Source organism: Cynara cardunculus, assembly GCF_001531365.2.
Source record: "Cynara cardunculus var. scolymus isolate 2C chromosome LG 3, CcrdV1, whole genome shotgun sequence".
NCBI classification, from domain to species: domain Eukaryota; kingdom Viridiplantae; phylum Streptophyta; class Magnoliopsida; order Asterales; family Asteraceae; genus Cynara; species Cynara cardunculus.
This window is the reverse complement of record NC_037530.1, coordinates 33,475,913-33,487,755: the sequence shown is the minus strand read 5'-3', so window position 1 is coordinate 33,487,755 and position 11,843 is coordinate 33,475,913. Positions and strand designations below refer to the sequence as shown.

The following is an 11,843-nucleotide window of genomic DNA, read 5'->3' as shown; positions in this document are numbered from 1 at the left end:
TCAAATGTAAAACGTATTCATTGCGAAATTTAACTTTTGTTGAATCGGATTCGAAAGTTTCAAATGTAAAACGTATTCATTGCGAAATTTAACTTAGTTATAAATGCTGCTAAGTCTGGTTTCCTATCACATGAAACATCCATTATACCTCTACCTGGAGATCCGGCTTCAAAACCATCAATATATTATAGGTAAACATGAATAGCGTTTGCCCATTCCAGTCTGTTACAAACGATTTTTGGCCCTCTGATTACATTTTTCACGAATATTTAGAGAACCCCTAGCATATTTTTGGGGTTGAAACTGTCAAACTTTTTGTAGTATATACATTTGCTTGAGTAGCAAGTTTGGCCTTTGGAATGAATGAGAGAGCATGATTACATGAGCATATCTTTTGCAATTTGTAGGGGTTATTTATTTTATACGCTCATTATGTTACGATTGTCAATGGTTACAGGATACAGATTTTCTGTTCGAGCAATACAAGAGGCAACAACAGACCCTATAACTCCCATGAAAGCGGATAATGGTGGGCGTGGGCAATCTCCCCCTGAGTGGAAGGTTAAAATGCTTTATGATGGTGATTGTCCACTTTGCATGCGTGAGGTATGGCACTTCTAATTCTCGTACATAATATAAGGGCAAGTTCAAATGAGAATGACAAAAGGTTGAGAAGGTGAGGATGACGAAAAAACAAACGAAAAGGTATACGATATGAATGTTAAATTAAAGAGAATAAAATGCTCGTTTTATTGGTATAATTTGTTTGGCTCCGATTTTGGTAATATTTCACCTATTTTCGATTGAAAAATAGGGGAAGAATATTTTTTGTTCTAAAAAGAAGTGGTAGCCACCTTGTTGATCAGATCCCTCTCATCCAGTTTCACAGTTGAGATTTATTCTCACATTCCAAACCTTTTTGTCATGTATGAAACTATGAGAATGTCAATTCTCACACAATCCTCTCTACATATAGCTATGGGGGTGGGGATAGGCTTATACAAAGACAGTGCTCTTTGTGTGGTACACATTGTTTAGACTAAATTATGTTTCTTGTTAGGTTAACATGCTAAAGGAAAGGAATAAGAAATACAATTCAATCAACTTTGTTGATATAAGTTCAGATGATTATTCTCCGGAGGATAATCAAGGCCTCGACTACAAAACTGTATGTTAGTCAACATCCTGATCCATGTTTATGGTATTCACTGCTATTCCTCTTATTATTATGCACCGTAGATTTAACATTAACAATCTTTCGACATTCTTAGGCTATGGGAACGATTCATGCAATCATGTCTGATGGAACTGTAGTCACTAGCGTTGAGGTATGCTCTTCTTTTACCGATATGCTATTATTCCAAGTGTTGCTCAGCATTGATGTTTTCTCGTCTTAACTTTATAGGACTTAGCTTTTTTAACGTATCTTATTTGCAGTCATAAAAGAAAGAAAGTGGATGAACCTACCCGTATTGAAATGATATTATGTTGATTCTCACTTAAGAGCATCTCCAACAGATTCTCCAAAATGGAGAAATGGAGATTTTGGGCAAAAAAAAATTTCCAACAGATTCTAAAAAAATGGAGAAAACATGAGAAAGTGTGAAATTCGCCAAAGTTGGAGAGCTCTCCAAAAATGAATACGAGAAACAATTTTTTATTATATTTTCACCAATAAGAAACCTTGAAATTAAATGTTTATGAGAGAGAAACAATATTTTATGAAATGTATAGAAAATTTAATAATATAATTAATGTTGCAATCTCCATGGAGAATCTGTTGGAGTTGAATGTAATTTGTTTTAGAGATTTTGAGTTTTGCTTCTCCGGTTTGAAGAAAACTTTGGAGAACCTGTTTGAGATGCTCTAATAACTGTACTAGGATATTTGATCTCAAGTCTCAACCAAAAAGATAGGACTAGTAATATTGACCAGAACAACCTCACGTGTAGCTTGCTGGCAAAAAAATTTAAAATTTTCGTTTTGCAAGCTGGGTTATTCACGGAAACAACAGGCAAGGTTTGCTGATAAGATCTAAAATTCAAGCAGGCAACTTTGATTGGAACTGAAATAATCGGCCCGATTCGAGAGGGGCAATGTCTCCAATTACACAATACTTTGATAATGAAAACCAAGGATGAAAAATAACGAATGTAAAAAGCCTGCTTTAAATAACCCACGACATTAAGTAGGCAGAGGAATAACTCCTCACCCTTTCATCTACCCGCTAATAATTAGGCATAGTAACTCCTCMCCCTTTCATCTTCCTGCTACTAATTAGGCATAGTAACTGCTCCCCACTCTTTCAAATTACCGCTAACTTCTAGACCGAGTGGATCCAGCTTAAGCCCAAGAACAGAATTCAGCTGGCCCATATCGGCAGCTGTGGCCTGTTTCCTTCTTCTCACATATACTTTAATTGGGCCTTTATCATTTGCACATTATACTCTAGACCCTATCTCTGTATGGGATTTACCGGGATTGTTTGATTTGGTTTTTTAGCTGGGAGTCGGAACAAATATCACTTGTTATTAGCTTATTGATCTTCTCCCTTTTCTTTGCAAACATTTTCCTGTCAAGAAATGGCATCTCAAGCTTTTGAAATTCTGCAGGCATTCCGAAAGTTATACGAAGCAGTTGATCTAGGATGGGTTTATGCAATTACTAAGTATGAGCCTGTAAGTCATCTTTACCAAATTGCAGCCATAATGCTTTTGTTGGTGGAACTGCCTACTTTGATGTCTGTTTATCCTGTGATGGGTGTTGATCCTTAAATTATGTTGGTCCCAAAACATGTTATTGACAGGTTGCAACAATAGCTGATGCTGTTTATGGTGTTTGGGCTAAATATCGTCTCCCAATCACAGGTTTGTGACCTAGAGTCGTGCATATGTCCTTGGTTTTCTTCTACATACTGATTAACGTTATTGTTTTCAGGTCGACCACCTTTAGTAGAAGTTTTGGAGGCTAGAAAGAAAAAGGTCAGATTATACATTGATCTCTAGTTTAGAGTGCTTGTTTAATTTATCAATAAATAGATACAGTATGATATTGATTTATTGGTTCTTCAAAATTGACAGGATGAAACATGCAATGACAGCAAGAGTTGTAGGATATAAACTTCAGAGCTCTTCCTTATTGTGTCCATAATCTACGTTCAGGCAAGATTTCATGTCCATAAATTTTAAAGGCATGACTCTGTCTGCTTAGACGCCGTACAGTAACAATTACATGTTTTACATCAAGTATAAAAAGCCGCATGCCAACATCTGTAATAGTGGAAGTTATGTATATATACATACATTAAATAATGGTTATGTGCTTTTCGATAGTTCAAAACAATAAATTAAAACCTCTATGTACAATTTACAAAGACAAAAGCATCAATACTATGCTCCCAAGAAAAGGAAAAAAAAAAAGAAGGAACATGAGATTTCTTCTTGTAATAGTACAACTGTACATGGATTCATCAGAAAGCAATGAAAGAAAGAAGTGTGTGATTCCATGCCATCTAATAACACCGTTGCTTTTTGAGGGCTTGAATCCCTTCTGGAAGGCTGATCCTTTCCCTCAGTGAGTTCCACCTTAGCAGTTTGGACACCTTTGTCCATCTTGTACGGGCAATAGGACAGGCAGAAACAGTCTGAACAGCCACCATCAGAGCACTAGCATCAGAATTTGTTGGCTTAGAATGCCACTCGTTATTAAGAATCTCAAGGTGAATGTTAGAATCATAGTCTAAGGCAATCAAAATCCAGGAAGTCTCCCAGACTCTGACAGAAGATGTCTGATGCATTCATAATCCCACATGTATTGGGTAGAGACTCAACAACCTGAGAAGAGGTACCTGGCTCTGTAGGATTATGTGCATGCCTTTCAGTAGCAGCCCCAAAGTTATTCCCATTTGGACTCTCAAGATTGGGCGGATGCAACAAAATATGCTCCTGATAGTAATTTGTAGAGTAAGTCATCTCTTCATCTAAAGGGACCATCTCTTTCCCCCATTCAGATTGAGAGCTTACTACAGGTGCCTGGTTCTTGCTTTGGGCCATGTGCAAGTTCGAGTTATCCAAATTGCTTGGAGCTCCAATGAGACTGGGAATGAACAAGTAGTCTGTGAAGAGGGTCTTGGTGGTCTATCAATTACCATGGAAGTCCCCAAACTTTGATTGGCAGAAGGTAATGAGCTGAAACCAGTGCCTGACTTGAGATGTTCTATGAGAGAAGCCTTATCTTCAAAAGGGTGGAGCACCTCCAAGTGTTCACATGCAAAATTTACTAAATTTTGGGCATCTACCTGTTAATAGAATCAATTAAAATGAATCATGGGCGGAGATAGTTAGATAGATAGATAGATAGGTAGATAGATAGAAAGAGAGTGTCTTGCCTTTTGTTTGTCAGATAGGTGGTCAACCAGTAAGTACTGATGAGGGTCTGCTATTAATCCCTTTAATTGTAGTTTGACATCGAGAACCACAACATGTCGTTCATTACTTGGATCAAGGTACAAAAACATCCCATCGGACTTCTGAGCATGGTTTATCATGTCATTCCGGATCTTAGAAGTCATTGGTCCAAGAGTCTGCAAATGCCACAAGAATATACATCTGTCACTTTATTAGAGTGGACTATGAGTCAGTCAGCTTCTCTTGTTTATATATGCAAAATAAAGTTTAGAAACATTTTTAGCTGCAACTAGCACCAAGAAAGTAGTGCCTTGTGTTCAATATGTTCTTGTGAGGAAGTGGATGACATAGGTTCATCCTTGAAGCTGAAAAATGTAGGTACTCTGTTGAAGCTTGTAGAGATATACTGTATTATATTCAGACTAGCAACTAGCAGGAGCTAAGAGCATGAGCAACAACAGCAAATAGAAAGAAAAATACTCCATTATGTTGTAGGATAAGTGTGTCAACGTCTAAATGATATGACGATAGAGATAGATATATCAGAGTTAAATTAGAAGTGAAATATCTCGCAGTTATCTAATTGTAACTCATCCCTATAAAAAGGGCTTATGATTAATGAGATTACATATTCCTTCTCACTATTCTATTGTTGTTCCTTTTCTGTTATTCTATAACACGTTATCAGCAAGTAAGCTTAAAAATTCGTTGTCATTGACCATCGTCACAAAAAAAGTTGTTCAGTTCATTGTGAGAACTATATAGTTTGTGGCAACTGTGAGGTTCAATATGAGTCAATCATTTTAGATAATTAATGTTATTTACTAAAATAAAACAAAGGGTAAATGAGTAAATTGTGTTGATTATATAATTTACTTTAATTAGTTTAATATTCCTACTTTAGTTAGTTTAATTATTTTAATATATGTATATATACACACACACACACACACAAACACATAGGGACCAAATCCGGTGGCCTTCTTCGGCACCCATCATCACTCCGGACTCCGGTGACCTCCTCCAGTCATCTTGTCTGACCAAGACGCCGTCTCCAATGATCGACCACTAAACACCCACCTGTGAGCATTCTTAACAGTTAGCCCCATCTTTGTCCCTGTGACCCCCACACTACCTATCTCCCTTCCCCCATCCCCTCCACAGTTGGTATCACAATGATAAAATTTGTATCACAGTGGTCTCAAAGTTTACTTAGTGTGTTTTGGGTATTACATTGTATGTATTTTGAATACCACATAGTGTATCTTGGTGTAATTTGGGTATCACATGGTGTTCATCCGAGACCGGAGGTAGGAGAGCTAGAGAGATGAGAGATAAAAATTTTAAAATATCTAAAATGCTCTTTAATTATAATTTTAAGTCAAATTACTAAAAATATTAGTTTTCTAATTTATCCATTGATTTGTAGTTGAGATTGAATCTCACAGTTATCACAAACTAATCAGTTCTTTTTTAAATGGACCCTTATATATATAAAATAGAGGTAATTCAAGAAAGAACTGATTGCTAACATCCGCAAAAAGAAGGGGCATGCATGGAAACTGCCTCAAAATGAATGTAGTCCATGACATGAAGACGACCACGTCCTAAAACCTAAAAACAATTCTATATTTCTATGCCCATCACTCAACATCTTTAGTAAATTTAAAAAATAATTTCATTTATAGTTGTTCAATATAGGTTTGTTCCTGATATTTTATAGGCTTTGGATGAGATATAAAAAAACTCCCTTGATAAGTACGATTTTTTAATAGGTCATTTTTATCATTAGAAATAACATTTTTAATTCAAGAAAACTACTATAATTCATATAAAACCGTTTTTCGGAGTATTCCTAAACGTGAAATCAATCAATAATTATTTTAAATTAATATTATTTTACCATATCATCGTCAATCCGTTCCACCATAAAAAAACATTATATGATATACCGATTGACATCATTTACAGTCACAATGTTAATTATTCTAAATAACACTCTATGTAAGTTAATATAAATCAGTTGAGTTTCCATCTCACCACATGTTAAAGTTTTTCATCACTATTTTAAACTTTTAGATTTAAAACAAACTTTTTCGAAACCATCAATCTTACAATCAAAAGATTATGCTAGTTATAACATATGATCTTATTCTTGTTTATGAGATATGAGTTTACTTGAAATCCGTCAACGAAGTATCAGGTATGGTTACCATGGTTTACACAATTTGAACGGTCAAATGGAGCTCAAAATTTTCTCTGTTTTGGTGGAATGCATAGTTGCAAGAATTATATGTTGCCATCGTCATCACATATCGTTCAGGTGTAATGGATCCAACTTTTTATGATAATAGTAACTAATGTAAATGAATCCTAAAGTATAAGCTTTAAACTGAAGCTTGATAATATCACTCATGCACACTCAAAGAGGCCTGATGCAAACAAACACTAAAATACAAAGATAGCTAGGCAACGCATCTTCTCGGTTTCCAGACCAAGAAGGTAAAAGAGTGTGATGTGCCATTGTGCATTTGAATTGTGTAGAAGCTTGGACAATCATCAAACATGCAGTGGAGACTATGATACATGGACTGGACTGGACAAGCGAGAGTGAGGTAGGCGGGTGAAAGAACTGTGGAAGGTTTCGGAGTTTTTTCTGACATTGGTAGTTTGGCAATGTGTCAGTCTTGTCCCATCTCCTTGTTTTTTGTTCCACATATTTTGGTGTCACTCAGTCCTGCCCCATCTCAGAAGGACATAGCTTGTAATGATTACGAGTTTACGACTTCATAGCAGATGGCAACAAAACACTCCAGTTTATGTGTATAATTTTTAGGTGAGTGCAAAAAGTTTTTGCTAGGCATGACCAATTGATAGCTTGAACTGTAAACAATTATGTCCAAAGATAGCCCATATTTGACACCCATGCCCTGGGGCTAGTTTTCCAGCAACTGTTGCCTAGTCGGGCTCTAGCTTTGTGGTCCAGCTATAGTTGGGTTCTGGTTTAGTTGTCTGGTCCTGGCCTCAGTTAGCTAGCATGTTACTTCCTGCTTACCACTCTTACACAGTCAAAGATTCTTTACCAAGTCCCTCTTACCTCTCCATGATGCTGACATGGTAAGCTAACAGGGGGACGTTACTCGGTTCGTAATTAGTTTTGGCCCAGACCACATTTACCCGGTTAGCGATTACCCAATTTCTGTTTGAAAATGACCCCTTAGTATCAAAAGTATATATCTTAAAGTACAAACATGAACCAAGTGTTGTGCAACTGCTATCGATGGTCTTCAACTCTAGGTTATGGGGACTATCAATCAACAAACAGATAATATTTCCACGATAAATTTAGGACATCATAATTCTATCCTGGTGTCCCTGAGGTTTTCTCTGTAAATCTTTTTTTTTTTTACTTTAGAAACAACAATATATCTAGAAACTGAATTACAAGCACCTATTCAGTATTGATTTTTATACAAAATGGTTAAAGCTAAAAACACACATAAATTGTGATGGACATATCCAACGAATATGCTTCTCTGCTTGCCTATTTACTAACAGTGGCAGCCGATTCGATCAAAGTTGCATGTTAAGTTACATTGGAGCTGAAGAATAGATGAATGAATCCAGAATCTGTCTTATCCCAGGCAAGTCAGTTTCCTTGTGCAGAACATGTTTCTGCAATCCCATCAAAACTAGTTAGCTTCTAATCTCAGTACACATACAATCACAACAGAAAACTGAACGAAGTATTCTAGTTAACCATTTGTTTATATCCACTGATGCCCGCTCATAAATCCTCTTTAGGTAGCGTTTGGTACTCTAACAAGACAGAACTGGACTAGACCCGTCCCGAAACGGTGAGTTTTGTTCTGCTGTCCAGTCCCGTCTCATGTACCATATGCAGCCTTACCAATTACCATACAGATACATGAAGAAAGTTTACTTTACAAGACAAAAAAGCAGACAGCATAAGGGAAAAGTCAAAAAGTCGTCTTTTAAGGGGTTGTTTACCAATTGCTTATAGTCTGTCACGGGATAAGTAGTGCTTATAGGGTAAGAGATACTGTTGTTTACAAACACCTTCTGACCAACAAATGTTGCTGACCGAGATGCTAACCGAGTAGGACTGGAGAGACTTGCACAGTTAGAGCATCTTACCCAGTTTTTCTTAGTAGATGGCCAGAAAGTCTGGTAGCCATTGCTTATCAGATCATATACCTTGATATCTGGCCGAATGATCAAATTTGTGATCCAATTCTAAGTAGCTCAACTCGCCTGAAACCTAGTTTTGCTACATGAATCTTTCGGTTTTAGAAGGTTCTTATATGGCAAAACATATTACGGTTATTTACGAGGCAAGCTTATAAGAAGGATCTTCGGAAATGAATGTGAATGTGTGCAAATTGTTTGATCCACATAACTATTATGAATATCCCACTTAGAAGCAGAATCTAGGAGGGATGGGATGTAAGCAAACATGTCTTCTACCTCAAGGAATAGAACGATTGTTTCCGTGAAGATCTTTCACTTGTGTAAGAGTGTGATCGACATGAAATTTGTACGATATTACCTATTAAGCAATCTACATCCCTAGTTTTGCCATCAAAAGTCCGAGAAAACCCTGAAGTTTGAATTTTTGTAAAGAAATCGAGATGCAAAGAGATCAGATTAAGAAACTAACGCAAAACATCCAGGGCGTGGCTTTTTCTTTTCCTTTGGTGCTTGTTGTGGCTTGATAACCACCCGTATCGCGGCATCGAAGACAGCTTTTATGTTCTGTTTTTTCAGAAAATTTGATCAAAAATCCAAAGCAATAATCGCTGAAATAACGATATCAATCAGCAGTTTTTCGTACCTGCTGAGTTTTAGAGCTGCATTCGATGTAATATGCAGCACCCATCTGTTTACGGAGCTCCTCTCCCTAATCACATTGTTACCCAAAATCCATAATCTGAGTACTAATCGGGGAGCAATGGCAGCGGAAAGCGTACCTGAGCGGTTGTCACGGGCACTAGACCTGGATGATCAGCTAAGTAACGTTTATCCTCGCGAAGATCTAAAGAAATATATCGATCATTTTGAAGTTGCACATTTCTAAAAGTTCTAACGAAACAACTTTGAGCATTCTACATGCTTCTTAAAAGCAACATACTGACCGAAGGGTCATTGGCCCAATAATATCCAAGTTACTGGTAGAGCCCGACATTCCTGGAGGTCAAGGGTTCAAGTCTTACCAAAGTTGAGGAGTATGTGTGAGTTTTATCATATATAAATGATTATCGACTTAAAAAAGCAGCATACCAAGTTTGGTTCCAGCCAACACAACAGGGACGCCGGGAGCAAAATGCTGAAGCTCGGGTATCCACTGCTCAAGTAATCGACTATCTATCAGAAATCACTCAAAACACCAACAAAATGAAACCGAACGATTCTAGAAGGGGAATTTATACTCGACACACCTTCTTGAGTATGTTCTCGTAGCTGGCTCGACTAACCAATGAAAAGGCTAGAACAAACACATCGGCTCCTCGATAACTCAAGGGTCTTAACCTGTTGTAATCTTCTTGCCCTATGAGTTAATAAAAACATCACCCAAATCAGTCACATAACCTACAGGTCCTGAGTTTGAATCTGATACCGTCTAGAAAATCAACGTGTATCAACTATTTCACATTGTTCAGGTGCGGTTTCCGGTTTCCGCTTTGCGGTTTTTTCCTTCTAAAAATGAAAATGACAGCATTTGTGACTGTGGATAAAATCTTACCAGCAGTGTCCCAGAGGCCTAAATTGACAGTGGTGCTTTCAACCACAACATTTGCACTGAAGTTATCAAATACAGTTGGTACATAATCCTGGTTAACATCAAATTATTTTATGATTAATTAATACACCGTCATAACACACACACAAAATGTGTGTGTTCAACATCAATAACAAGTAATGGGTGATTGGTGTTCATAGAAGGCACCCATTGGTGCATTTTTGCTAGTATTTTGTTTGTATCAACACAAAACAAGCACTGTAATCGACCGAAAAGAAAAGAACTTGGTATTCTATTTAACCCTTTCCTTTGAATCGTTTGTAGACCGATGCGATTCTGATCAGTGGACGTGACTCTGAAAACCCGACTTTATGCTTTACGAAAACATTGTATTCTAATCCGAACCATCTACCTACTAATTTCCTTTTATATCATCAATATTAAAATTTTATAGCTTTAGTGCCTTGAATTGACCAAATGGTTCAAAAATCAACACCCATACACCTTTTGTGACCAATCAAGATTTGAACCAAGATCACTGGACTAGGGTATAGCTAGGTCAATCGATTAAACAATTATACCACTAGTTATCTCGGGTTGTACACTGTCACTTTAGTTTACACAAAATCCTAGAATTCTAGGATTTTGTAACAAACTAAACTGACAGTGTAGAAGTCAAGATAAACAGACATCTAGTTGTTTATAATCAGTTAAGATTTAGCTCCCATAGTTTGGTCCTGTGATCTTGGTTCAAATCTTGATAAATTACAAAAAAAGTATGCAGATAAAGTGTGGAGAATTCTCACCTTTTCCTTTTGGTTTCTTTATGGAAAAAGAAGAAGAAAACTAGATGTGAAAAGGGCAATTTCACAAGACTACAAAGTAAAGATGAAACCAAAGCAAAAGGAGCCAAGAAATCATCAGACAGACACAGAACCCTAGAAAAGGAATCTTGAAAGAAAGCTGCAAAATAAAGAAGAAACCCAGATGCAAAAGGAATAATAAATGGGTTGACTTACAGTGGGGAATTTGTTGCTGGTGTAACAAATAAGCATACAGGTCTTGCCAACAGCACCATCACCAACAGTGACACACTTGATGAACCTGGAGACACTTGCAGCCATTCAAGAACACAATAATAATAATAATAATAATAATAATAATGAAACTGTAGAATTAACAAGAATCCAATGAAAGAAGAGGATGAAGAAGAAGAAGAATAAAGGAATTGAAATTATGGAAGAAGGGAAGGAGGGATTTTTGTGTTTTGTTTAATGCTGGTGTGTGTGTGTGTCTGTGTTTTTGGTTTTGTGGAAGAAAGACAAAAGGTGGGGGGAGGCTAAATAGAGTCACATGATTTTTCACACTCCTTTACTTCAACCATATATACATATACATATATACATATATATATATATATATGATTGGGTTCACGTGAAACCAAATGTTTTTTTATGAGACCCGTAAGACCAATTTATGTTCATTGATCAACTTTATAAGTTAATGATCTAACGGTTTAAATTGCACGGTGGCAATTTGGTAATTATTAAGAAATCTCGTGGCGTTTATAAATGTTTAGATTGTCAGATTATAGATCTAATCCAAAGATTGATAATTGGTCTTACGGGTCTCATGAAAAACCATTGGTCTCACATGATCTCAAGTCTATATATATA

The 11,843-nt window shown here is 36.7% G+C and overlaps 2 protein-coding genes across 3 annotated transcripts in view; one reads left to right on the top strand and one right to left on the bottom strand.

The window, feature by feature from the left end:
* Positions 1-3,508, top strand: part of LOC112509180 (uncharacterized protein At5g50100, chloroplastic-like) — a 5,570-nt gene extending 2,062 nt beyond the window's left edge. Inside the window, exons 2-8 of the mRNA XM_025114035.1 lie at positions 408-606; positions 1,061-1,168; positions 1,272-1,328; positions 2,613-2,678; positions 2,807-2,867; positions 2,938-2,981; positions 3,081-3,508. Of these exons, the coding sequence (XP_024969803.1) occupies positions 408-606; positions 1,061-1,168; positions 1,272-1,328; positions 2,613-2,678; positions 2,807-2,867; positions 2,938-2,981; positions 3,081-3,119 (574 nt within the window). The 3' untranslated portion in view covers positions 3,120-3,508. The remainder of the gene's footprint in view (positions 1-407; positions 607-1,060; positions 1,169-1,271; positions 1,329-2,612; positions 2,679-2,806; positions 2,868-2,937; positions 2,982-3,080) is intronic.
* Positions 3,509-7,720: 4,212 nt separating this feature from the next.
* Positions 7,721-11,498, bottom strand: LOC112509328 (rac-like GTP-binding protein 3). Of its 2 annotated transcripts, none has more exons than XM_025114229.1 (8): positions 11,187-11,498; positions 10,171-10,258; positions 9,866-9,975; positions 9,708-9,771; positions 9,398-9,423; positions 9,262-9,327; positions 9,088-9,182; positions 7,721-8,081 (listed from the first exon to the last, which is right to left on the bottom strand). In XM_025114229.1, the coding sequence occupies exons 1-8, from the start codon at positions 11,289-11,291 to the stop codon at positions 8,042-8,044; spliced, it is 594 nt and encodes a 197-aa protein (XP_024969997.1). In that variant the 5' UTR covers positions 11,292-11,498; the 3' UTR covers positions 7,721-8,041. The 2 variants fall into 2 exon arrangements, with proteins under 2 accessions (XP_024969997.1, XP_024969996.1); XM_025114228.1 differs by having other exon boundaries at positions 9,398-9,462; positions 11,187-11,494.
* Positions 11,499-11,843: the final 345 nt, after the last annotated feature.

Coding starts and splice junctions, on each gene's coding strand:
- LOC112509328 (XM_025114228.1), bottom strand. CDS start 11,291: ATGGCTGCAAGTGTCTCCAGGTTCATCAAGTGTGTCACTGTTGGTGAT. Junction 9,772..9,865: donor ACGAGAACATACTCAAGAAG/GTGTGTCGAGTA, acceptor TTACTTGAGCAG/TGGATACCCGAGCTTCAGCA. Junction 9,328..9,397: donor TGCCCGTGACAACCGCTCAG/GTACGCTTTCCG, acceptor CAATGTGATTAG/GGAGAGGAGCTCCGTAAACA.